The sequence below is a fragment of the Muntiacus reevesi genome, chromosome 6, assembly GCF_963930625.1.
Source record: "Muntiacus reevesi chromosome 6, mMunRee1.1, whole genome shotgun sequence".
NCBI classification, from domain to species: domain Eukaryota; kingdom Metazoa; phylum Chordata; class Mammalia; order Artiodactyla; family Cervidae; genus Muntiacus; species Muntiacus reevesi.
The window spans coordinates 98,106,501-98,134,077 of NC_089254.1; the positions used below are offsets into that span (position 1 = coordinate 98,106,501).

The 27,577-nt window shown below is 38.5% G+C and overlaps 1 protein-coding gene across 1 annotated transcript in view; it reads right to left on the bottom strand.

Annotated features, from left to right (window-relative positions):
* KDM7A (lysine demethylase 7A) overlaps positions 1-27,577 on the bottom strand; it is a 71,454-nt gene that overhangs the window by 1,218 nt on the left and 42,659 nt on the right. Inside the window, exons 4-19 of the mRNA XM_065939194.1 lie at positions 24,462-24,622; positions 22,484-22,625; positions 22,010-22,196; positions 20,893-21,055; positions 15,899-15,986; positions 14,582-14,688; positions 13,245-13,336; positions 9,860-9,949; positions 7,934-8,143; positions 6,320-6,444; positions 5,953-6,107; positions 4,638-4,735; positions 4,000-4,148; positions 3,605-3,813; positions 2,178-2,263; positions 90-363 (exon numbers count right to left, since the gene is read on the bottom strand). Of these exons, the coding sequence (XP_065795266.1) occupies positions 90-363; positions 2,178-2,263; positions 3,605-3,813; positions 4,000-4,148; positions 4,638-4,735; positions 5,953-6,107; positions 6,320-6,444; positions 7,934-8,143; positions 9,860-9,949; positions 13,245-13,336; positions 14,582-14,688; positions 15,899-15,986; positions 20,893-21,055; positions 22,010-22,196; positions 22,484-22,625; positions 24,462-24,622 (2,336 nt within the window). The remainder of the gene's footprint in view (positions 1-89; positions 364-2,177; positions 2,264-3,604; positions 3,814-3,999; positions 4,149-4,637; positions 4,736-5,952; positions 6,108-6,319; positions 6,445-7,933; positions 8,144-9,859; positions 9,950-13,244; positions 13,337-14,581; positions 14,689-15,898; positions 15,987-20,892; positions 21,056-22,009; positions 22,197-22,483; positions 22,626-24,461; positions 24,623-27,577) is intronic.

Genomic DNA, 27,577 nt, shown 5'->3' on the forward strand with positions numbered 1-27,577 from the left:
TATCAATGCTGCGTCCATACCCAGCAGGCTGTGAGCAATGAGTGCAGAGACAGGTCTATTTAACTTAACCTACACACATGTGACGTTACCTTTTGTTGCCTGGTTGCTGATAGGTGGTGGATTTGACGCAGGTCTCTTGGTGGGGTGAAGGGGCACTGAAAAGGAAGTTTCACCAACAGGCCTTTCTGGGCTTATGCTGCCGTTACTTAGCTGGCACGCCCCTGATATCAAGCCTGAACTCTGCGTGTACTTTGCATTCTGAAGGCTTGAGCCACTGCTGTCCACACAATTCCTACTTTGTACTTTCTGACTGATTTCTGATGAAACTTCCTTTTTGATGCATTTCTGGCCTCTGTTTAGATCCTAAGAAAGAAGGAAATAAGGCCAAATTTTTAGGGTTTCTTTAAGATAAGTAATAACAACTTAAGAGAGAGAAGAAATAGATTACTGAACTTGGGTTTTCTTAACATGAAGTAGCCATAGATGACCCCTCCTGATGATCATCTCATTCCAAAACCTAGTAGCTCTGAAGGATTCAGGTTTTGAAGATGCCTTGTAACTTGAGACATCTTCAAGTCAAGAAGAAAACATTATAGATAGATAGATAGATGATTGGTGAGTCTTGAAATCAAAACAGAGAGGGTCCCAACCAGAATTAAAGAGAGAAAAGGAAAAGAACTTTCCATAAACTTGGAAGGAGCATACTGTAGCTGTACTGTTTCATGAAACTAGTTTTAAGTGTGTGTTTGTGTGTGTGTATTAAAGTGAATTTCTGATTCTGTAATGGTCAAGTTTTAAAAACAGCATTAAACACAGACTTGCTTTAAAATAGTCTTACAAATACGCTTGAGCATGAAGAAACAGCTTTTCAATTTGACACACTTTTCTAATACCACTCTAGATTACAAGAAACAGAAATTCTATTTTCTCTAAGGTGATCTTGCTAATCATTTGTCTTCTACTTCTTTATTTTCAAACACAATTATAAAAGCAACAGCTAGATTTAAATAACAACTTACCTTTTAATACTAAATCCTATAATGCTGAGTTATAAATTTTATAACCAGTGAGGCACTATAAAATCATACATTAATAAGTGAATTCTTAATAGTTAAGGAATTTCTTACCTGACCTTTGTCTCTGGAGCATATCCTCCCATTAAAAGAACTTGTACTTGCCTTTAAAAAATAACTTGGTTCTTTCTCTTATTATAAAAGTAATTGACAAGTATTTAGAAAATACAGATAAGCCAAATGAAGAACATTAAAACCACCCATATTTCTGTTATTCAGAGAGCAAATGGGGTTGGAGAGGCTTGGAGACTCCACTGTGCCACCTAAGAGGTTTTGATTCTTTCTTTGGTTGTCATTTTCCAAGGTCTGCAGCAAAAAGGTCATGCTGCTGCTGCTGCTACTGCTAAGTCGATTCAGTCATGTCTGACTCTGTGTGACCCCATAAACGGCAGCCCACCAGACTCCTCCGTCCCTGGGATTCTCCAAGCAAGAATACTGGAATGGGTTGCCATTTCCTCCTCCAAAAAAGGTCATACAGTCTTCCTTTTTTGGTGCTACTGGCAACATTTTTTTAAAAAAGGTATATTGGGGGTTCATTTTGTTTGGTATAAGCATTCATACACGAGAATCCTAAGACATCAAGTGTCTTCTCTTGAAGCAGTGACTCTTAATCTGGAGTTAACGAATGGTCTGGGGTGAGGGTGGGGCCAAACATGAGAAAAATGTAAGCACAAGTCATATTTATGGAGAACATTTTTTGGAAAGAAAACATTTTCCTGTTAACTGTCATCAAATTCTCAAAGAAGTTTGGTATCTAAAAATGCTCAATAAACAACAGCAGAGATTAAAAGGATCCTTGTGGTATTGTGGTACTTTTTTCCTTTCATGTTTCATTCTAGCCAGACATAACCTAAAGGTGTTGGCAGTCAGGAGCTTTTAACTGCTTTCTTAAATAAGTTGCTTTTTTCCAGATAACATTCTATTCATAAGCCTTTCATTGGTTAGTCAGAATCCCTAAAAATGGACAGCTGTTCAAATGTACATTTAATGATAATTGTTAAGCTTTCTATATCTGGGGGTTGACTACTGATTGCAGTTTTAAAAACAAAAACAAAAACAGAGCTAATGACAATCCTATTTCAATATTTCAAACCTTGAATATACCTGAAGATTAAATCTGGAAGTTGTATCAAATTGTTTAATCCAGGAAGAACTCCTCAAGTCTTGATCTTCAGTCTTGACATGATATCCTAAAGAGAAATTTTAATTAAAAATCTTCTCACAAACTGGATCTTAAAGAATAAAGTTAGCCTGCTGCTTAAAACTGAAAGTAAATTTATGTTGACATTTTATTTAAAAAATGAGCATGCTAACTCTTTATTCATATACTTTCACCATACTCCTTTCCCTCTCAAAAACAAAACAGTCACCAGCTTGCAATCCAACATGTTAATTATTTCAATTCTCTCAAAGACTGTCTTTCTTTCTATGGCAGGTTTTGGGCCAGATGCTGGAGGACCTAGATCAAATTCTGTGGCCATCTGTTGTAGATGTAAAACCAAGTGCAATACAGTTTCTCTAAAAATAGTATATTTTCCCATACAGAATAAAGGCATATGTTTGCCTGAATCTGGCAGCATTTCCAGAGAAGCCTTCTTTTCAAGGGGCCAAAGAGATTATAGGAAGACAGAATGGTAAGTGGAAAGACAGAAAAATCCAGACTTGAACTTGAGACTTTCTATTACCAATGCAGCTTTAGGCAAGTTATATAACCTCTTTAAACCTGAGTTTCCCCTTATACAATAAGCAAAGATTTTGAAATCACATGATCTAGTCTTGGGTTCAAATTCCAGTCACCGAGTAGCCATGTAAGTCTGGGCAAGTTAACTCCACTAAATCTTTTTTTCCTTACCTATTAAAGCTACATTACACACACCCAATGTGTCGTTTCAAGAATTAAGTGAAATGAATGCCAAACTCCTGGCACATAGCTGACACAGCTAGGTGGGAATTAACATAATTCCTACAGGAGACTTCAGTTTTAATGTAGTACCATCTTTTCCCTAATCCTCCTCAGATTTTTAGGGAAACAAAATTTCTCCCTAAAGGCAGACAGAAGAGACCACTATGCGGCACCACTGATATTGCCACCGAGCCTTCTCTCTTTCCCAAAGCCTCCTTTACAAGTAGGAGAGAATACCCTCAAGCAGAAACAGTTCCCTTCCATAAAAGGAAAAAGAGTGGATTGTTCAAATTTAGCACATCAATTAAGACATAAACATTCCCTCCATCCTGATCAGCTTATAAAAGGGAAACAATACTGTCTTGCAAGTCAGAGAACACAACTTCTTAATCCATTAATTTACATTTTAAGTTATTCTATTTGCATCTAACATTTGTCAACATTTTATATATATATATATATATATATATATATATATATATAGCCAATATGTCTAACACCATCTCCAACTGAAGATGTTTAATAAACATTTCTTGTTCATAATCTCTAACCTCAAACTAGGATTATAGGGCTATTAAGGTGAGGGTTCTATGCTGTTTTTCAGAGACTTACAATTTATGTTTCTTACCACTTTCCACTGGCTTATCACAGCGATACAACTGCCTGACCTCATGGTTACTGCTGTGGCAGCTGCTGGGGTCCTGGAGAGAGGGTCTTTCACCACCGCAGTCTGTGCTTTGTATCTGTCTTTGTAAACACGTGGAATAGTGCAACCCTGCCATAGACAGCATGCCCTGAATAGCTTCTTCCTCTGTGCTCGTCGAGGTAGGACATTCCCTGAAGGGCAGATCAGCAGAAAAGACAAGAACTTTCTTACTCAAAGGAAATATTTGGTAAAATTTAAAACCAAAACACACACACACACAAAACAAAAACCCCCAAACAAAACAAACAAAAAATAACAAATGTTTTCCTATCATTTATATCACACTGTAATAAGACCATCATCGTCAGCATGCCTACCTTTTAACTGGAATTTCGCTTCGAGATGGCTTCTGGCTCTTTTGAAGGAAGTTCCTCATCACATTAGATTCTTCCATAAAGTTTGATGTTATCTCTTGTTTCTTTTCATCACCTGAACTTTCAGACTCTTCAGTGGTAAAATTATTTTTCTGAGATAATTAAATGGAGGGAAATCTATATAAGAAATCGGAACACGTTTGTACAAACTAACCAAGAACACTTTATCCATCTAAAGGGAAAGTGAGAACTTAATTATCATGGAATTATTTCTGTATTTCATATGAAAAAGTGGAAATCTCTAGTTACTGCAGTAACCTAATTCCTTAGTTTAAAAAAAACCCACACAGTACAGGCTTTCTTTAACGCAAAATGAAACACAACCTATGAGGAAACATGAGAAACATGAGAGCTGGATCTCCCTCTACCCTTTCCAAAATCAGACAGAAGCTGTGTTGATCAGATGTAAGTAGTCACATGATAGGGTGTGTGTGTAATTACCACTGCAGAGAAGGCTCTGTGCCACAAAGGTCAGACAGACAGGCTTTGGGAAAGCTGTCATCCACTTTCCTCCCACATAAAGGAAAGTGGGTGTTCATCTTTCCATCACATAACTCTAAGTTACAGGGTCCCAGGCGTACCAGTGCAGTGCAATCAGGTCCAGAGTCTTCTGAATCAGAAATATCAGAATATTCAGATGATCGATTCCTGAGTTCTGATTTCACACTTGTTAAAAACCCTGAGAAGGAAAATGATCAGAGAAAAAGAGTCATCAGAATTGGAACAAAGTGCCATCCAAAAAGGCTGTCCAACTCCTTTCTCACTGCTTTCATTGTCTTCATTTCATTCTTCCCCCAAGGACTTTTTCCCTAATTAGCCAAGATACAGACTGAAGTGTATTCTTAAAACTTCTGTGGTATTTATCGAATATGGTTTACAACCCTTGCATGGGTGGGTTGACTATTATATATTTCTTCCTAGAAAAAATCTCAACACTGAAATTAGCTATGATGCTTTTCACTTTCTGTTGTGCTTTATTTGTCTCAACAGAAAACAAAACAAAAAACCTCTCCTGGACCTAAGACACATTCAAGTAGACAGTGAATTCAACAAGCTTATAGACCAGGCCTCACCCTTGCCTCTCTTTCCCCACAGCACTTTCAGCTGGCAACTGCTGGATAAAGTTTCCATTGATCAGCTGCCTCTCCCCTGGCATGTGAATAATAGTAGTCACAACAATAACAGACTTATCTGGAATTAGCAGAAACTGAGGTATTTGCATGGATTAAATAATGTCAATTATCTAGAACTTTCACTTATCAAGTACTAAAATGTTTAACTACTTTTTAAGATAGAAGGGTATATGGAGGCTCTGAAAAATGTTGAGAAAATGAAGACTTCATTCAAAGAAAATCTCAAGGAGGAGGAGGTGTTACTATTCATTGCATTGATGGTAACCAATTAATAACCAAGTAGAGGCCTTCTTGTCAATATGCAATCAAATAAAATAATACTTGAGTTACTAATAGCTTCAGATCAGCCAGTTATATATGTCTCCTAATTCTGAAAACCATATGTATATTAGCTAAAATTATCTTGGAAATTGCACTACATTTGCAACTGTTTCATAATTTGGAGTAGAGGCCCATAAAATGCATGAGCTTTTATGTGACTCTTGTAAAAACTCTCATTAGATGAGGGTGTCACTGACCGATGACATCCTTGTCACTAATACCACCTTCCCCGGCTGCCACCCCTCACTGGGAGGTCACATTCAGCATTTCCCTGATGGAGAGATGACTCAGAAATGCTCGATTTCTCCAAAGAGTATTAGGGACGTAAGAAATTTTAATCCTACTACTAATTTAAGCACTTTAAAATGAGCGAGTTACCTGTCATATTATTAGCATATTAATAATGAACAGACCTTTAAAATGACCATTAAAACAAACATACTGTTAAGTGGTTTTTGAGACTCTTCACTCTCCACTCCCTCTATTCCTGAACTCTCTTCCATCTTCACTTTTGCCTTTTTTGTCCTTCTCTTATCCTCTTCATTTTCACTATCTGCTGTATAAAGACTCTGATCTGTGAAGGGTTGTCTCTCATCCCTGTATATAGAGGGAAAAATAATCAGTCAGAAAATAGTGCAACTGTGCAGCCAAACAGTATCACACCCTCCTTACTTTGCAGAGCAAACTGAGAATTCAGACACTTTCCCCATATTTCAGGCAGGTGTGCAATGGTCTGGACCCGGAATAAAATGAACAGAGCGAATCCACGGAAAACTAAATGCTCTGATACTTTGATCTACTTCACGTACTTAATTATCCTTCCATTTGTCAGCAGCAATCGAAGATCATTATCTTTCGCTCTCCATTCAGGTACTGTGGAAGATGGCTGGAGATGTTTGTTGAATTTTCCGTTCAGTTTTGAGCTCAAGATGTCCTTAAAGTATAAAAACAGAACTTACTTAACCTCCACCCTCAAATATACTTGCTTGACAAATAAAGGAGCAGGATCGTATACCATCACCTCCCCCTGCCCCCGTCCCCACTACCCTGCATCCTAAGAGTGCTGGGCAGCCTCCAAGGCTAGGGCATTTGCAGTGCTGCAACATGGAAACTAAATGGTTCCTAAAACCAGAATGAATGTGGTTCATCTTTCTGTAGGGCCAGTAACAGTAAAACACACTCTACAAAGCAGAATATAAAATCTGCCTCACGTGAATTCAGACATTTCACTCTTGTAGAAAGCTGAAAAACTGGAGACGTACTGCCTTCATGTACTTTGAATTCGCTTTCCCTTGTTTCTCCCTAACTGCTGGGTCCTTTCCGGCCCTCCTATTTCTGACCTAATCTCTAGTCCTCCCACCAGGTACTCTCAGCAATTTACAGGTCACCACCCTGCTATCACCAGGAACAAAGGCCACCGAGTGACATAAAGGCACAACAGTAGCTGGTTTTTAAAACATAAAGAATATTTCCTTTAATATTTTTCTTTAATAATACATAGAGTTTCTTATAATAACCTGAATCTTCTCCCAGACGGCTACGGATTGAAGGAGGTTCAGAACAACAAAAGCTTAAAACAGCAGAAATATAATTATATAAAATTTAAAATATTTAAGGAAGCTTTAATTTCTATATAACTTCTGTAAATATGTTAATTCAGAGATACTGCTATCTTTACTCATTTTAAACTGTTCTCTCCTTAAGACGTACAATCATGGATGACATGGATCTCACCACAGGTCAGTAGCATGTTTTACAAAGGCCCCACGCTGAGCTCATGACTCCCTTAGGCCGGCATTTCTCGAACTGTAATGAGTTTAACAGTCTCCCAGACTAACAGTGATGCATGCTGCTGCAGCTGGGCCAGGGAAAGGCCTACAGCACCTGCAGTTTCCTCTGCCTTCAATACTCCTCCTCAAGTCTGTATATCCACCTGACGTCTTCTGCTGTGTAAGTGTCTGTCAAATGCACCCACCTGAGAGGTTCTCCGACCACCTCAGCAGAAGCAACCAGCCACCCCGGCCCCTTTATTCCACTGCTCTCTTCCTTGACGACCTTTTTATCTGAAATTACATGACTTTAATACCTGTCTCTGACTTCGATCCTTCCAACTTGAGCTTGGATGGAAGCTACCTGAGGGCAGGGCCCTGGGTTCTGCCCACTCTGGTAGCTTCCCCAGAGCCTAGAAGAGAATCTGGCACTCAGTAAACACTCCATATACAGGTCAGCAAACCGATGGGACCTGTTCGTCCTACTTCTACACCGAAGCAAGTCCCCATCACGAGCAGAAGTGCTGCTGACCCCTGGGGTGCTAAGCAAAGATCGGACAGCAAGAATGGCCAGCCTGTTCTCTTTCTATCTTCCTTCTGAAGGCACTTCAGAAACGACTGAGTCTCTCATGTGACCGCGGGACAGAAGCTTGCCTCTTCCCAGGGACACATCTCCAGTCTTCGGAGCACCTCCCTCGTGTGGAGCTCCAGGATGTCGAGGTTGGAAGGAGTTCGGACACTGTGGTCTCGAAGTTTCCGCATCCTTCGTCGGGAATGGTGTGGGGAAGCTGCTTCACTTGAGGACCGTGAAACTGGACACACAGAAGGGATTCCCTGAGATTTAACTGGTTTGCCGTTCTCCTCCTTTAAGAACAAAATTTGGGGTATTTTTATGACAAGGCCACCAACATAGATGACTAAATAATCATCTATAAAATATTTTAGGAAAAAAAATTCCTTTTAATCATATAAACAAAAAACACCAAATTATAAAACTTGAACAGTTCTGCTGAGATCTTTTCCCCTTCTCTCTCCCACCTAAAATACTGTGAACATATATCCTTGATTTTCAACATCATTTTAAAGGCTGTGTCATATTCTACTATAGAGATACAGCATAATTTATTGACCTAATACTTAGGGATAGATACTGTTTTCATTCTTTTACTATCATTTTGGTTCCAAGAGGTGATAGTGGTAAGCAGGTATAGTCATATATCAAGTTTAACTGGAATTGTCTCATTTATTTTATTAAAGTAATGCTAAGTCAGGTATATGCCAGTTAGAGATCATAAACTAATTTATACTTCCTATCAGCAGAGCAAAAATACAGAATTTTATCTTTGCCAATGTGATAAACCATCATTTGAAATCATAAATTATGTGGTAATATGTGGTTGAATACTTTTTCACATATTGAGAATATTTTTCATATTTTTATTGAATTGGCCATTTCCATCTCTTCTTTAGTGAAATTCCTGTTTATATTTTCTTTGTACATTTTTCTACAGCCATTTTGCTGCCTTCTGTACTCCCTACCCTCCAATAAAAAAAAGAAAAAAACCACTTTGGTGACTATTTTTGTCTAATTATTCTTCCAAGAATATTTTACCATTTTCAATTTGTAATACTAATTTGGAATTGACATATTAGAAATGACACTCCCATTTATTAAACTAGAGTTTTATTTCTCTTAGTAAAGATTTATAGTTTTTCATATAGACCTACACTTTCTTATTGAGTGTATTCTTAGTTTTTGGTTGTTGTTGTTATATGATATTTATATATTTATACATTTACATATATTAAAAATATATGAGTTTTTACTTTAAAAATTCATTTATATGCAGCTCTTCAAAAACATAAAATAATCTCCTACTATATCTGAACATGTTGAGAATTATATGAAATACTCTATCCAAGGATATGAAACCCAACATTTTAATACCTCTTTTTTGTTTCCCAAATACAGCCCTTATCTGAGCTGTTAAACTATCAGCATCCATTCCTCCACTTAACTTCCTTTCAGTTCAAGCTAGACACTAAAAGAACCACGTTCCTGAAGAATTACTTTAATTAAAATCCCCTATCTTTAACACCTAGAGTATCTTCTAATTAATAAAATACCTCATCTCACACTTTATGGGTTTTTATCAAAGGGCATATACGTAACCCAGTTGTCATAATATTTTCAGTTGAGTGGGTCTACTTGAACCAACCCTCTTTCCAATCCAGCTTCACCAGTTCTTACTCATCTTACACATCTTAACATGTATTCATCTTTGTATTGCAGAAATGAATGACATCTGAAAGTTTTGTCTATTCTATATTTTTTCATTTTTGGAGTAACCTGAAGAACCTGAAGTAACCCGGTAACTACATCCTTATTACTTCATTATGATAAAACATTCCAGATTTCTCTGTAGGGCTTTGAAACCCTGAGACTTCTTTCAAGATACAGTTCATTCTAGTTCTTCTAAGAATGTCGAGGCTTTCCAATATTTGTAGTATGGTGGTAGATCCAACTGCCTCTCAAAGTAGATAGGAACCAAGCATTTAGATGATAGATTCTACTCTTACCTCTATTGCTCGAATTACTTTAGAAAGTTCTTTAATAAGATGTCCAGGTCTAACATTGTCTGGAATTTCAAAGGCATGTTCAGATACAAGCTGTATTTGGATTAACAAAGATAAGACAACCAAAGTTATTTACATTTTAAGATGTAAAAACTAATCGATTTTTAGATTCTCTAGATTTCATAGACACGTCAAATACCAAGAAGCCAGGTCTCAGAACTCATGGAGCTGGTTTCTTATCTTCTAAGGAGATCCTTATTAACATATGAAATCCTTTTACTTTGAGTTAAACATGGACTTGTCTTTCTGTGAATTTTGCTCAATATGTACTAAAAGCCTACTGTAATTCTAAATACTACTATAGTTGGTAAAGAAACTAATTAAGCCTTAAATTTAATTCATAATACAAAAGGATTTGTAAGGGGAAACACAGGCACTAAAATAATCCTAGCTTCTCATGGTAAGTCTAATTCATAAATTCTTTTTTTTTTTTTTTTTGCTTTTCAAAAGTAAAACAGGAAAAAGATTCCATCAATAGGAAAGAGGAATTAATTGGCAAGTTACCATATCTACTGAAGTGCAAACTGCTATCATTGTTTTATTATGTCTAATTCCAAATATTAATCTGTTTATCTAAGAACAGGCTTCCCAAGTGGCTCAGTGGTAAAGAATGCACCTGCAATGCAGGAGATACAGGTTCAATCCTTGGGTCAGGAAGATCCCCTGGAGAAGGAAATGGCAACCCACTTTAGTTTTCTTGCATGGGAAATCCAATCAACAGAGGAGCCTGGTGGGCTACAGTCCATGGGGTTGAACTGAACACAACTTAGCGACTAAACAACAACAAATCTAAGAACATTTGACCTTTAGATGCCCTTAACATACTTATTGCTACTCCTGCTTTATATCCTCTCCCTGGTTTTAGCATAATTTATTAAAACAAACTAATAATAACAGTAACACTAAGTGCGAACTATGTGCCAGGCTGAGCAACAACAAATTAAATAACAACAACAAGAAAATAACTGAGCGACTGAACACAGCAAATGTGCCAGGCAAGATACAGCTGAGTACGTTACAGATGTTAACTCATAAATCACTTCAACACTAGACAAGAGGTTCTACTAGGACTCTCGTTGTACATGTTAGCGCTTGATGAGCAACACGGCTGAGACATGAATCCAAGACTCTGACTCTGGAGTCCACACCCTGAACCACTAGGCTACTAAGCTGCCTCTCAGTTTAGAGTAAGGTTAACAATTAACTACAAACATCATGCTTTTAAAAGTGTACTTCAGATGTAATGAATTAACAGTATCTATTATTGATGAACTTTGTTGTTGTTCAGTTGCTTGGTCGTGTCCGACTCTTTTCAACCCCATGGACTGCAGCATGCCAGGCTCCTCTGTCCTCACTGTGTGTCAAAATCACCCACAAGTTTGTTAAAGACAAAGGTTCATAGCCTACTACAGATTTATTATACCAAAATCTCTCAGGAAAAAAGGATGTTTCTAAAAATCTCTAAAGGCAATTTTGATAAACACACCATTTGAGAACAAGTTGTCTAAGGCTTTCAGAAGGAAAGGAATTACATAGTTTTTGCAAGATAGCCTTTGTTTTTACCTTGTTATATACGATATACTTTTGTAATCTGTTTTTGCCTTTACTTGTCATTTAGATGATGACATCTCTGATGCTGATTTTTATTTTCCTATAAGCTTCCACAGTGCCCCTGCTCTAATGGGTATACAGCAATGATAAAAAAAAAAAATGAAAGGAAGCATAAAATTATTGGGAGGGTAATCTATTACCCTCAGAGAGTAAAGAATCTGCAGGCAATGCAAGAGACGCAGGTTTGATCCCTGGATGGGGAAGATCCCCGAGAAGGGAATGGCAACCTACTCCAGTACGGCTGCCTGGACAATCCCATGGACAGAGGAGCCTGGCAGGCTACAGTCCATGGGGTCGCAGAGTTGGACTCGACTGACAGACTAACACTTTCCAGTATCTTTTAGGTGGCTCAGTAGTAAAGAATCCGCCAGTCAATGCAGGTGATGCAGGTTTAATCCCTGGGTCGGGAAGATCCCCTGGAGTAGGAAATGGCAAACCAGTCCAGTATTCCTGCCTGGAATATTCCATGGACAGAGGAGCCTGGTGTGACAATCCATGGGGTCACAAAGAGTCACACACAACTGAGCGACTGAACACAAGCACACAGCAAGTATCTTTTAAGAGCAGGATTTTTATTTCAAGTGCACATTTGAGAAATTAGTAGGGAAATGTATTTTCATCAGATAAAATATTTATCACTTATTAAGGCATTGTGTGTAAAGTTCCAGGAAGGAAATAAAGATGAGAAAGTCCCTGTTTTTTAAGAGCTCATAAATGCAGACAATAGGAAATGGACACATTACTTTATGGACATTAGTTTTAAGTCCACTGGCACAAGAGATATGCTATGAACATATAATGAAAGGACCTATGAATTCCAAATGGAGAGATCTGAGATGACCTCTTAGAGGTGGTAGGATTCACATGCAAACTAGACCACAGTTCAGGGAAAATGGAAAGCTCCTGCTTGAACCTGGACCTCTCTTTTCCTTTGTTCTTACACAAGACCAGCAGAGGGATAACAGCATAGACTTTGCAAACACAGAGACCAAGCTTTCGTCTTAGCTCCACCAGTTGTCTTGGGCAAGCACTTAAACTCTGAATCTGAACTTCTCCATATGTAAAATGGGGACAACGAAAGCACCCCAAACTCATTTAGTTGCTCTGAAGAGTAAATGAGTTAGTAAATGCATTTACAGATATAAAGACTAAACACAGTGGTTAGCACACTATGTGAGCACAAAGTTATAATTATTATTCTATATCTACATGTTAATTTCTTAGTCAATATCCCAGATAGTCTCAAATTTACTTTCTTTTCAAGATTAAAGAAATACTAGGTACTTCATTCTCATAAATATAAACAAAAACCAGCACATCTGTATATACTAAGAAAACACAGGCTGTACTTCTCAGTTAAAGCATGATTCCTATTCCTTCTACCACTCCCACTCATTGACAAAACAGCCTAAGGGCTATGTTTTCCTGACCTTGCCATGTGAAAATTAACAGTTTCCCTGATGGCTCAGATGGTAAAGAATTTGCCTGCAGCACAGAGGACCCAGATTCAATTCCTGGGTTGGGAAGACAGGGAATGGCTACCCACTCCAGTATTCCTGCCTGGAGGATTCCATGGGCAGAGGAGCCTGGAGGGGCTACAGTCCATGGGGTTGCAAAGAGCCGTGGACACGACTGAAAGACTAACAATTTCACACTTTTCACTTTCCTGACCTTGCCATATAAAAATTAAGTTATTTCACCGAAGACAACTACTTACTTCTTTTTTCATCCATAACTTTAAAGCAGTGTGCAGTGCTTTCACTCCCTGTACTAGGTAAGTCTGAGGCTGGAAACCATCCTCTCTCAACTCTGTGGGAATGAAGTTAAGGGGGAAAGGAGTTAGGTTCTGTGGCAAAGTGTTTAACTTCAGGTTTGGAGTAACCACCAAATATCAAACACGTTAATAGAGAGGGAAAAAAGTGAAATAAGAAATGATCAATTGACAAGATGAGAAAGAGAAAGAAGCAGAACCACACTAAACACTAACTACTACCTCCATCTTACGCAGCAGCACCGCTGTCAAGACACCCGCCTCCACACAGTGCTACACGGTGTGAGATGGGGTTCTTACTGCTTGTTCCTTCCAAAGAAGGGGAGCCCCCTCACCCCTTCTCAGGAAAGAAACCATGAATGAGTTCCATCATTTAATTCTGGGCATGCTCTCCTGCGAAAAGAGTCATTGACGTGCTTCTTTCCATTCTACCTTTTCTTCTTGTGCAACTTTTAAATGAGAAAACCCCCAATGTTTAGAATAGACTTTGCTGTTTAATCTGTTTATATCTCTTATTCTGTGGAAGTTAATTATAATAGTAGCTCTATTTCCAAACTTACTAGAAATGTAAGACAACACAAAAACTAGATCGACTGTATTCTCATGGGCACAGGGGTAAAGCAAAATAGATAAAAGTTAGAAGTGACACTGAGTCTCCAACTTGACTGCTCAAAAATCATTAAACCAATAATAAAACATTAAAATCTGAAAAGCCACATAAAAATGTAGCTTTCACATTTAAAGGGATATTCCCCCACCCACCGGCCCCCCAAAACCATTCTTCTTCAGCCACAGATGTACAGCCTGACACTAGCTGGTTTGCACTAACACGTGCCTTATACTGACCACGTAACGGTCACAACAGTAACAGCACAGGCACCACCAGATTCTCTCAGGACAAGAGAATTATTCCCTTGAATTTTTTTAAAGCAAATGCTTGGGGACAAATATTAAGTTACAGTCTTTGTCTTCAACTGCATTTTTTGCTAGGGAGGCACTTTTACATGCCTGATAATCTGTGCAGGTGACTAAAGTCCCAGGAGAAAGGAACACTTTTCAGTACCTGTGTGGTTCCAATGCAGCAGTTCATGTATTTTTACAACTATGGACTAGAGATCTCCTAATTTGTTAAAAAGGTTCTGAATAGGGGGAAATCATGCATTTAAAAAACAAAATAGGGACACTAGTCATCATATTTTTAAAAGAACCTCTCTATCAGTGACTTTAAGTGAATTTACAAATATCATGCATCACATGAAACAACAAAATGTTCAGATTATTACCTTTTAGGGTTTCCAGTAAGTTTTTGGCTACAAACCAACATATGGCTTCAAAGAAAGGGAATTTGAAAAGATCTGGTGTTTTAAGTCTTTTTTCCATCTCGTAACACCTAAAATAAAAGTTGAAGAAATTCAACATTAGCCATTTCCAAAGTTAAATGGAGGCAACCAACTTAACTGAAATAAGGCAGCCCGTGAAACAGAAGACCAATGGGGTCCTACACATTGCTCAACACCACACACGTGGGTAGGACTGAGTCGTGATCTGACTCAGGTCTGCCCTTATCAGACCTGACAGTATACTGAAGAATTTACACTGGGCTTCAAAAAGATCACCCCTAGGGATCTGTAGCCTAGTTTTAACAGAGGGAATTTTACAAGGGTTCCACTGTAATAAATACAACGTGTTTAGAAACCAGCTCCCTGTGTTGGACAGCACTCCAACATCCACTCATGGAGTTTTCTTTAGGTCCCACTAAGCATTCCAGCTCAGGATCACACTTGGGGGGGGGTCAAGGTGAGACGGCAGAAACCATAGGGTGAGTTTTCTCCAAGAGGCCTTGTAGCAGTCCATACAGCCAGGAGCCGTCTTTCTCCAGGGACAGCTCAGGTATAAACAAGATTCACTTGGCAAGTGCGAGAGTTTGGCTTAAAGCTTCGTGCCCCATAAGAACCAGAATCTCTTCTAATAACTCCACTGATGCATGGCTTCCAGGGCTCCCCATGGGTATGGCCAAGTTACAAGTCAGGAAAGTCAAAAGACATGGCTCCCTACCAGGTATTTCCAGTTCTCCCAGTCCTTGCGCAGTTTATCAATGAGGAATCATTCTACCATAAGCAATGTTGCCTAATAACATTCTTCTCTTATTAGGCTACCAGAGGAAGTTTTTGCCCAAAAGTCAGATTGTCATGCAGAAGGGGAAATAGTTGGTAATCCTTCACCACAGCAAAATTAAAACAGGTGTTTCCTAGCTTCGAATTGTTCTGTCCCAGCCCCATATGTTACACCCGAGTCTGACCTGATTTAGTTCAATTCTCTCACTGGAAAAAGAGCCAAAGGAGAGCCTATCCATCTCTATAAAATTCTGAAATGTGGGGAGATATTTAGTCTCAACTTGAATAAATGATTCTTTTTGTTTTAGATTCATCAAGGTGTCCTCCTGTCAAAATTCTAAGACAATGTTTTTGTTAAAAGTTTCAAATAATTTCTCAGAGCCTACCTCCACGAGATCACAATCAAATGTGTTGCTGAAATTATTTAACTTTCAAGTCCTATTCAAGAAAGAACGAAAAGATCCTTCAAGAGTTGATAACACAAACCTGAGCTGCATGCCAATGTTAAGGTTGTGCAGAAAGTTCCCCCCAAAAGCCATACAGTCCTGAGAAGTGAGCACAGCATGAATCCACCCTGAAACAGTTAAAAGGATATGTCAGCAACTGTTCAATATTTAAACAACACAAATGTGATATCTACCTGTTTTACGAAACACAGAAAAAATCAGTTTACCTCATACTTCAGTGCCAGAGAAGCTAATGGCTATTATGATCTAAAGATGCAATGATTCAAGTATTTATTAAATGCCTATTCTATGCCAGCTTCTGTGCTGTGTTTCAGACTAACGCATTGACCCAATTAGACAAAATTATGGTGCAGAACAGAAGGAGGTTTTGGTAGTTGTTACTGTTTTCATTTTTTAGTTTAAAAACACATCTAACTTTATGTTAAAGATTTTACTCTAAGACAAGACAAATCTGGTTAGAGTGAGGCAAGCACGCTTTCATTAAATGAACAATTGGAACTGGCTGAGCCCCTGGCCTTCCTAGTGTCATCCTGAAATGACTGCCCGTAGGGACCAAAGAGAGGAGGATTGGTGGGACTCCACCCAGGACCTGCCTCTAAGAAAGAAAAGGTAGATCCCCCATATTCCATTTATTTTTATTAATTGGAGGCTAATTACTTTACAATATTGTAGTGGTTTTTGCCATACATTGACATGAATCAGCCATGGATTTACACGTGCCCCCATCCCAATCCCCGCTCCCACCTCCCTCCCCATCCCATCCCTCGGGGTCTTCCCAGTGCACCAGTCCCGAGCACTTGTCTCATGCATCCAACGTGGGCTGGTGATCTGTTTCACACTTGATAATATACATGTTTCAATGCTGTTCTCTCAGATCATCCCACCCTTGCCTTCTCCCACAGAGTCCAAAAGTCTGTTCTGTACATCTGTGTCTCTTTTTCTGTTTTGCATATAGGGTTATTGTTACCATCTTTCTAAATTCCATATATATGCGTTAGTATACTGTATTGGTGTTTTTCTTTCTGGCTTACTTCACTCTGTATAATGGGCTCCAGTTTCAGCCACCTCATTAGAACTGATTCAAATGAATTCTTTTTAATGGCTGAGTAATATTCCATTGTGTATATGTACCACAGCTCTCTTATCCATTCTTCTGCTGATGAGCATCTAGGTTGCTTCCATGTCCTGGCTATTATAAACAGTGCTGTGATGAACACTGGGGTACATGTGTCTCTTTCAGAACTGGTTTCCTCGGTGTATATGCCCAAGAGTGGGATTGCTGGGTCATATGGCAGTTCTATTTCCAGTTTTTTAAGGAATCTCCACACTGTTCTCCATAGTGGCTGTACTAGTTTGCATTCCCACCAACAGTGTAAGAGGGTTCCCTTTTCTCCACACCCTCTCCAGCATTTATTGCTTGTAGACTTTTGGATAGCAGCCATTCTGACTGGCGTGTAATGGTACCTCGTTGTGGTTTTGATTTGCATTTCTCTGATGATGAGTGATGTTGAGCATCTTTTCATGTGTTTGTTAGCCATCTGTATGTCTTCTTTGGAGAAATGTGCTTAGTTCTTTGGCCCATTTTTTGATTGGGTCATTTATTTTTCTGGAATTGAGCTGCAGGAGTTGCTTGTATATTTTTGAGATTAATCCTTTGTCTGTTGCTTTGTTTGCTATTATTTTCTCCCATTCTGAAGGCTGTCTTTTCACCTTGCTTATAGTTTCCTTTGTTGTGCAAAAGCTTTTAAGTTTAATTAGGTTCCATTTGTTTATTTTTGCTTTTATTTCCAATATCCTGGGAGGTGGATCATAGAGGATCCTGCTGTGGTTTCTGTCGGAGAGTGTTTTGCCTATGTTCTCCTCTAGGACTTTTATAGTTTCTTGTCTTACATTTAGATCTTTAATCCATTTTGAGTTTATTTTTGTGTATGGTGTTAGAAGGTGTTCTAGTTTCATTCTTTTACAAGTGGTTGACCAGTTTTCCCAGCACCACTTGTCTTTTTTCCATTGTATATTCTTGGTGAAGCTCATTTCTAAGAGATGATGTGTACTTTTGAAAGAAAGGTCTTGGAGACCAAACATAAAGATGTTATACAAATGTAAATAAATATATTCACATACATTTGCATGGAAAAATTGACTGTTAAAATAGACAGATCCTGTTTTCTTTATAGTTTTCATAATTTGATTTGTCATTGTTCTGTGATACAGCATCTAAAAAAGGCCAAGAAGACTAGATTTCAAGTGGTGGCCCTTTGTGTGCTCAAAGGCACAAAGTCTTGAGCTTGACCCTGAAATCACAAATTTGAAGTCTGTGTCAGCTTCAGATTCTGGTTTGGAGAGTTTGGGGTGGGGCGGGGTGGGCGGGGCTGTCACAAGGATCGGGACGCTCCACTGTCACCTTGTGAGCGGGAGCCAGGGTGTGACAGGCAGGACAGGGCCACACAGCAAGGCTGTCCGACATTGGCCAGGACTTTCAAATATCTGCTGGGCATTCAGACAGGTACAGAATTTGTCACTGACTGAGCCCAGAAATGACAGCTCCATTAATGTGAAACACAGCATCTTTTGCAAGGTTTTGGCACAATTTTCTAGGAACACAACTAGGTAGCCTGTACACTGAAGAAAATTTATCAGTTGCCAAATACCTTGGGGGAAAAAAACCCACACTATCTATAGCAGTGTTCAAATGTGGTCCCCAGACCAGCAGCATCAGCCTCAGTTGCGAGCTTATTAGAAATGCAAATTTTCAGGCCCACCCCAGAGCTGCTGAATCAGAACCACTGGGTTAAGGCCCAGTGCTCTGTGTTTTGGGCTTCCCAGGTGGCGCTAGTGGTAAAGAACCTCCCTCCCAATGAAGGAGATGCAAGAGATGCAGGTTTGATCCCAGGGGTGGGAAGATCCCCTGGAGGAGGGCCTGGCAACCCACTCCAGTATTCTTGCCTGGAGAATCCCATGGTCAAAGTAGCCTAGTGGGCTATGGTCCACACGGCCACAAAGAGCTGGGCAGGACTGAGCACACACACATGCTTTGTGTTTTAATAAACCCTCCAGGTGACTCTGAGGGTCCGTGTAGTTCGAGAACTGTTAATCCACACCAACGCTATAGACCCTGAGATACCCGCCATACACCTGTACTGCTTAGCTGGCCTATGCATCACCCTGCCTTCCAATGCTGCTGTGCCTGAGCAGGGACATTGCAAAATAGTATTTTATTATAAACTACTTCTAATTTCTTTATAATCTAATTAGGTTATTACATCAATTGGGGGGAGGGAACTATTATTGGTGCTGGCGGTTATACTGATGATAAATTTGAATTTAAGATTTTAAAACAGATATAACAAAATATTTACTACAAAAGGGAGCTTTGGGGGTCTTTAAGGGAGGGGTTTGGCCATTCACAGTGAAAATATTGATAGGTATCTAGATTTTATAAATTCTGGTAGTTCTAGGCATTTACTCATTCATTTACTCAAGACATACTTATTATATACTCCAGAGCCAAAGTAAGAAAGCAGGGCCTGTAACAGATCCTTGCAAACTCTGCAGCCATTAAGGTCACCCAAATCAGAAGAACACAACTCTCAGAACCACTGGCCTGCAGAATCCATACCCTGCTTTCAGTCACCTCTAAAAATGATATACCTGATGCCTGTACCTGAGGCTATAACTAAGGCTGATACTCAATCCCTTCCTGGGCTCCCTCAGAACAGACTCATTTGCCTCCTAATTATCCCAGGACAGCAGCCCAGATTGCTACAGCAGCCTTGGCCTTCAACATCAGCATAGAGCCGACCAGTTAAAAACTGAAGGGAATTTCATCAAAATTTTAAAATTTTGTGCAAAGGACATTATCAAGAAAGTGAAAAGACAACCCAGAGATTGAGAGAAAACATTGTGAATCATATATCTGAAAAGGGTCTATTCAGAATATATAAAGAATTCTTACAACACAACAATAAAAAGACAGCCCAGCTTAAAGACGGGCAAAGGATTTAACAGACATTTCTCCAAAGAAGACATACAAATAGCCAGTATGAAAAATGCTTAGCATCGTTACTCATTAAGGAAACACAAATTAAAACCACAATGAGATACTAGCACTTCACACCTACTAAAATGTCAAAAATAAAGAGAAGCACAGTGTTGGTGAAGATATGGAGAAACTGAAATAACTGTACATTGTTGGCAGGAACGTAAAATGGTGCAGCCATAAGAAAACAGTTTGGCAGTTCCTCAAAAAGTTAAACATCATTAAACCATATTACCCAGCAATTCCACTACTAGGTATAAACCCAAGGGAAATGAAAACAAACCTCCATACAAAAACTATCACACAAATGGTCAAAGCAGCACTGCTCATAACAGCCAAAAGGTGGAACCAACCCAGACGTCCATCAGCTGATGAGGGGATAAATGAAATGCGATACATACATGCAATGGGATATTATTTGGCCATAAAAAGCAATGAAACACTGATAAGAGATACAACATGGGTAAGTCTAGTAAACATGATGCTAACTAAAAGAAGCTGGATACAAAAGGTCACCTATTACATATGAAATGTCCCAAACAGGCAAATCCAGAGCCAAAAGAAAATTAGAGGTTACTAGGGGCTGAGAGGAGGGGAGACGGGGAGTGACTGCTACTGGTACAGGGTTTCTTTTTGAGGTGATGAAATGTTCTAGAATTAGATAGGGAGAGGGTTGCGCAGTTCTATTAATCTACTAAAAACCACTGAATTGTATACTTTTAAAGGGTGTGTATTAAGGTATGTGAATTTTTCAAAATAAAAATGAAGGCAAATGACATAAAAACACAATGCCAAAACAAGTTGAACCACAAGAGAAACCCTCTAAGGGACAAAGATGTGAAAAGTTCAACATAAGAATTATCTCTCGGGCTATGCAAAGCTACTTTCCAAACATGTTAAACTCAGAGGTTCCAATCAAAAGCTGACTCTGTGTTGAGCAACTGCTATGGGGAGCGGGGATGGGATTAAAACCTTACCTGTAGGAACAAATAAGGTATGTCCCTGCTTTACCACACATTTGTAGCATTTATCCACCTTATCTCCAAAGAACACTTCACTCTGGGTCACAGATGAACTCCAAGATTCATAGAGGGCCAAATTGTCATCTGTTGGCTTTATCAAATAAAAAACCTTCTCGCCCTAGGAGGAAGTAATCACACTATTTTTGAAAAAGGAAATGCCATTCTCAGGGTGGCCTATATTGATGCAATTTCCCAATACAATGTTCTAAATTACATTAGATAATTGTCAGATTTCTCAGAAAGACATATTTCACATGCCTGATCAACAGCCATTGCCTCTAGTAAGCATCTTCACAGGTACTAAGGCTCCCCCTCCCAATACGACAAGGGGTCAGTAAAGCCGTGATGGAGAAACAGTTACAGGAGAGGAGGGTAAAGAATCACAAGCATCCTACTGATCTCATGTTCAAGGTATAGAAGTAAATACAGGTTAACGGGCCCCAGGTTATAGAGAGTCATCTCTGCAAACTCTGCCCTTTCTCCTAAGACCTGTAACACTACAGCTGTTTTTAAAGACTTGTGAACAGACTTTCTTTAGTGACCTGACCCTCTGCTTTCACATGAAGCAAAAGAAGAGCTCAAGGCACAGCATCAGAGTCCAGAGTGTTGCTGATGCACAGGCACGTGGTTTAGACGAAGATCTGGTTCAAGACTGTCACTGTTCTGTGACGATGGAAATGCTTCCTATCTGTGCTACCCGATACAGTAGATGAAAAGCCCTAAGTGGCTACAGAGCACTTGAAATGTGGTTAGTACAAATGACGAACTAAATTTGACATTATGTTTCATTATTTAAATTTAGCCCCATGTGCTGAATGGCTACTGTATGGAATAGCACAGTTCTAGATAAAGCAAGGTGAATATATGCTCCCAAGGAGAATTCGTAATTTTATGGGCATTCCTGATTTATCCAACTAGCTGTCTTTAGCCTGACCTTAAGATCAGAAGCAATTATTACTCTAATTTTGCTCCTTCTCAGGTATCTGATTCAAGGATTGACTGGTAATTGACTAGAGGGAAAAAGACTGTATGTTTTTGTAGTTAAGTGAACAAAGAAATACGCCAAGCTTACCCAGAGGACATGGTACCAAACTGAAGTCCCACCAAAATCAATGTGGAAATCTGTGTAGCTGTCTTGAACTCCCATTAAGCAGTATTTCTGAACAAATGGCTTGGGAAAGACTGAATCATCTGGCCAATAATTTTCTACCCAGGAAAGTTTTCTGGCTATATCAGGAACCTCCACCAATTCAGACATCCTTTAAAAAAAAAATAGACACACACAAACACACACACCCACATCATGCAAATTAAAACTTCTTAAAACTGCATCTTCCATCTCAACCCCAACCAAGAAATTAACTGGAACTCAAGGCTAATAAGAATACTTAAAAGTTTGAGCATGCCAAAGCAAAATGTACAACACAGCTATATCTCTGGACCACTTTAGGAGTCACAATTATGTTTCTTACTAAAATAAATTCATCATTTAACTACATTTAGCTAACACTCACAAGGCTAAATCAAAATGCCCAGAACTACTCACTTCGTATCTGAAAATTCAAGGCTGATCACATTTAACACTTTTGGTCTGTTGGGATTCGTGAAGTATTTCACATAATTGTGAAGTGTCATTTTGCTGTCTGCCTGCCTTGCCACATCAATGACATCTATCACTTTGTCACCACCTGCAGAGAAAAATTATCGTCTTATTATTTTGCTTAAGAGTTTCATCAATAGATGCCCTAAAGAAAAATATTTTAAAGACCATATTTACTGCACATGATAATTAAGCCATCTGTAAGAACTATATAGCCTAGACAAAGACTCTTCCTATATCCTTACTTTTTAAGTCCAACTGGAACTTCTGAACAAAAGAACAATTTTTGAAAGAATAAAGCAATTAAGATAGAGCTGCATAATTAACACTGAGTGTGAAAATTTATGTGTTTACAAAGGTTTCCATACAACAATGATATCTTGTGCAGCTTATGACAAAAATGCATATTACATTGGCAGGTAAAAACTGTGCCACATGTTCTGGCTGTTAATTCCTGGTGATCAATAATTATAATTAATAATTCTACACAAAATGTGGACACAGACGTTTCCCTTTTACTTCTTTAACACTTAAGATTTCTGAGTCCATCATTGTGAGAAACCAATCAGTCATTGAGGAATTAGTGAACAAATTAACCAGGACAAACAATTTCTGATTGCCGGGTAATGTCTTCTCTCCTAATATTCTGCTTCAAGAAAAAAATGAAACAAAAATCAGTTCATATTATTGTCTGTGAGATGAGTTCTGAATTGGGATTAATTTACAATTTTCCTATAAAACCATGAGGTACTGCATGTACAACACTGAATCACCCTAAAAGCCAGTTAGTTTTACAATGTCCCACAGGGTAAGGTGAAATTCAAAATACGGCAATACTTAATCTGAAACAGGAAACAAATAAGTGCCAGTTTCCTACCTGAATGTAACTTTAAACAAGTTAAGAAAGTCAAATAGACTATGTTATATTTAGCAGGCAAAACAATTCTGTTCACTGAAGCATTCTGCAGTATTAAAAAAGTTAGCTATCAGGTAGTGTGAACATTTTACCTACACTTTTATTATACTAGCTATTTATTTTACAATGTTATCTATACCAACAGGTTTACGTGAAACCTCAGCCTCATCTTCTAATTTGTCAAATAGTTCAAAACTAAGCTGAATGTGAAGTCAGACAATTTAACTGGATTTCCTCAGTGAAACAATTGGCAGTGTCAACCAATGGATCGATAAAGGGACAAATGCTCAGATTATTTCATGCTCAGAAGATAACATAGTGGAAAGTATAGACAGTTTGAGTCAAGATAGACTTGAGATCTAATCCTCAAATGATCTTTATCTACTTTGCTGACAAGGAATGAGATCTCCATAGAGTCAGCTTTCTCTCTCAATACACTGATGAGAATGAAAGAAGTGACTGAAAATGCAATAATGCAACAGATAAAGGGTCTTCTACACTGCTTCTTATACCTTTCTGGGACTCAATACAAAGCCTTAAGCCCAGACATCATTAAATGGCAGTATCCTGAAGTCATCAAAGTAAAACTAGGTTTGAAAATAAGCTTCTCTTTTCTAGGCAGCAGGAGGTTACTAAACCAGGATCCAGAAATCTTGCACCTGAATGCTGCTACCAAGGTCTAGAACTCACCCAGTTTCCCAAAGACTTCTTTTTCATATCTGTAGCTACCCCTCTGTAATAATTTTTCCTAGCAAGTACCAGTAAATTGGAGGACAAAAAACAAATAAAGCAACAGGATGAGGCTATACAGAATGCTTCCTTCTGTCTTTCTGAAAGTAGGTCTGCTGAGAAAAAAGTTTTCAACGTACATGACATTGCATTTCACTTTTCCTGACCCAGAAACTGAACTAAACTAACACCTCTTCATTCAGTTTTTAGTATTTTAAGATAATATCAAGTTTATTTTTACCGTGTTTTCCCAAGCAATTAAAGGAATCAAGTTCGTACCTACATAACGTTCCACATCCATAACAGAAAAAGTTGGTGGAGGGAGCCTGAGTCCTAGATCATCTAATTTGGGAACCATTATAGGGACTTCAAATCCATGTTTCTCCAGGTATCTTTGTGTCAGCTGGCTGCCATGCATCTTTACAATGATTTCATCGGCACTAAAGAAAACATAAAAGTAAAATGTCATCTTTGCTGGTAAGTTCAGCTAAAAAAAATCTGGTAATGGATTAATTCATATGCTATATTATTACCTGTATCAATGGTTCTCAACCTATCTCATACCTAATTTTCCTTTTTATAACTAATGTTTTATAAAGCTCCTTTTAGTATCCTACATATAATTGGGAAAATATATGTGAATTATATAAAATGCCTTAACTATAACAAGAGAAAAAACAAACTATAGCAAACTATGGACTGCAATATGTAAATATTCAGGTAAATAACACTAGAAAAGTTAACAGAATAACAGTTCAGTTCAGTCACTCGGTCATGTCCTACTCTTTGCTACCCCATGGACTGCAGCATGCCAGGCTTCCCTAACAGAATAACAAAATAATGGGATGCCTACAATTAGTCGTAATGAATGGGTGGATCTAAAAGAAGTAACAAGATTAGAAGTAACTCAACACATGCTGCATAGAAGACCAGAAGACAAAAGGGAGGGGGTACAATACAGTAAGAGCTGGTTAGGATAAGTAAAACCAGATCATATTTTATCTGGCTATAAAATTCTACAAATATTTACTAGACATCATAAAGTCTACCGAGACATAGAACAATTCATGTTTTCCTGCAGACTGGAGGATGACTAGCATCCATAGTCCTTACTCATTGAAACAACGTCCATATGCCCCAGTAGATAATTCCTGATTTAAAAGATCATTATCCTAAGTATTTAATGTTTTAATACATTAGTCACCTTCAGTCACTAAAAATGGGTGCATTCTGGCTGCATTCTTTAATGAATAACCTGTTCTAGGCATTACACTCACGTGAGGTCTGTCTGTCCCTTTTCACTGTCTCCTCAGTTCAGTTCAGTCACTCAGTCGTGTCCAACTCTTTGCTACTCCATGAACTGCAGCATGCCAGGCTTCCCTATCCATCACCAACTCCTGGAGCTTGCTCAAACTCATGTTCATTCAGTCAGTGATGCCATCCAACCATCTCATCCTCTGTCGTCCCCTTCTCTTCCTGCCTTCAGTCTTTCCCAGCATCAGGGTCTTTTCCAACGAGTCAGTTCTTTGTATCAGGTGGCCAAAGTATTTGAACTTCACCTTCAACATCAGTCCTTCCAATGAATATTCAGGACTGATCTCCTTTAGGATGGACTGGTAGGATCTCCTTGCAGTTCAACAGACTCTCAAGAGTATTCTCCAACACCACAGTTCAAAAGCATCAATTTTTTGGCATTCAACCTTCTTTATAGTCCAGCTCTCACATCCATTCATTACTAGTGGAAAAACCATAGCTTTGACTAGATGAACCTTTGTCGGCAAAGTAATGTCTCTGTTTTTAATATGCTGTCTAGGTTGGTCATAGTTTTTCTTCCAAGGAGCAAGCATCTTTTAATTTCATGGCTGCAGTCACCATCTGCAGTGATTTTGGAGCCCAAGAAAATAAAGTCTGCCACTGTTTCCACTGTTTCCCCATCTATTTGCCATGAAGTGATGGGACCAGATGCCATGATCTTAGTTTTTTGAATGTTGAGTTTTAAGCCAGCTTTTTCACTCTCCTCTTTCACTTTCATCAAAAGGCTCTTTAGTTCCTCTTAGTTTTCTGCCATAAGAGTGCTGTCATCTGCATATGTGAAGTTACTGATAATGTCTCCTGGAAATCTTGATTCCAGCTTGTGTTTCATCCAGCCCAACATTTCACATCATGTACTCTGCATCGAAGTTAAATAAGCAGGGTGACAACAGTCTGCCTTGGCACACTCCTTTCCCAATTTGAGACCAGTCTGTTTTTCCATGCCTGGTTCTAACTGTTGCTTCTTGACCTGCATATAGATTTCTCAGGAGGTAGGTCAGGTGGTCTGCTATTCCCATCTCTTTAAGAATTTTTCAGTTTTGTTGATTGTTCCCTAACCATAAATCAGAGATCTCTAAAAATGGAGATATTCTCAATTTTATATTGCAAATGCTCACAGAATTGCAGCTGCGATACATTGAAAGTTAACGGCAACATTTGCATAATAGGTTAAACACAACTGTTTCCTTTTTTACAATCAGATCCTAGCTGTCTTGATGTCATCTGTAGCCTAGCTGTCAAGGAGATAACAGGAGAAACTAGGTCCCTGAATTACTGAGCTCAGATCATCCCACCTTCTCAGAAACAGCAGGTCAGTTTAAGGCCTTAAAATATCCAGACAGACTTTCCTTGGACAGTCATGTAAGTAGAAGGCTTAGAGCTTCTTTACCTGACTCACTGAGTTCTGTATTGCCTTTTATTTTCCCCATAAATATTCCCAAGTGCTCCTTCTTCCTCAGCCTCTGAGAATTTAACAATTCTTTAAACCCAATCTAAGGGAGAATCTTAAATCTCTTGTACTCCTTCATCTTTAATGTTTGGTGTTCTACTCCTCCAAAGTGATCAAAAATATATAGGTTTAAGTGCTCAAAAATATAGGTACATCATTACTTACAAGAGAAAAAAAACTGAACCCTTTACCATAGTGGGATGGTTAAGTAAACTATGGTACATATATATGGTATATATATTGTACACACACACACACACACACACACACACACACACACACATACTATTGCACACTACATAGCAGTTACAGAGTGAGATAAACTTATGTATACACACGGAAGGGCATCTATTAAATATAACAGTAAAAAAAAAGCAAGTTTCACAACATATGTGTAACATAACTCCATTTTATCTTTTAAAATTAGAAGTGTATATCCATCACACATCTGTACACATAATTGTTTTTAAAAATTATCATTTACATAAAAAAAGGATCTGGAAAAAACTTTAAGTCTTAAAATAAGGATGGATAAGATAACCCATTCACTTTATTTTACACATTTCTATGCTAATCCCATTGAATATGTGTGATTTAGTTTATTATTGTCACTCTGTCTTTGGAGGTTTATGGA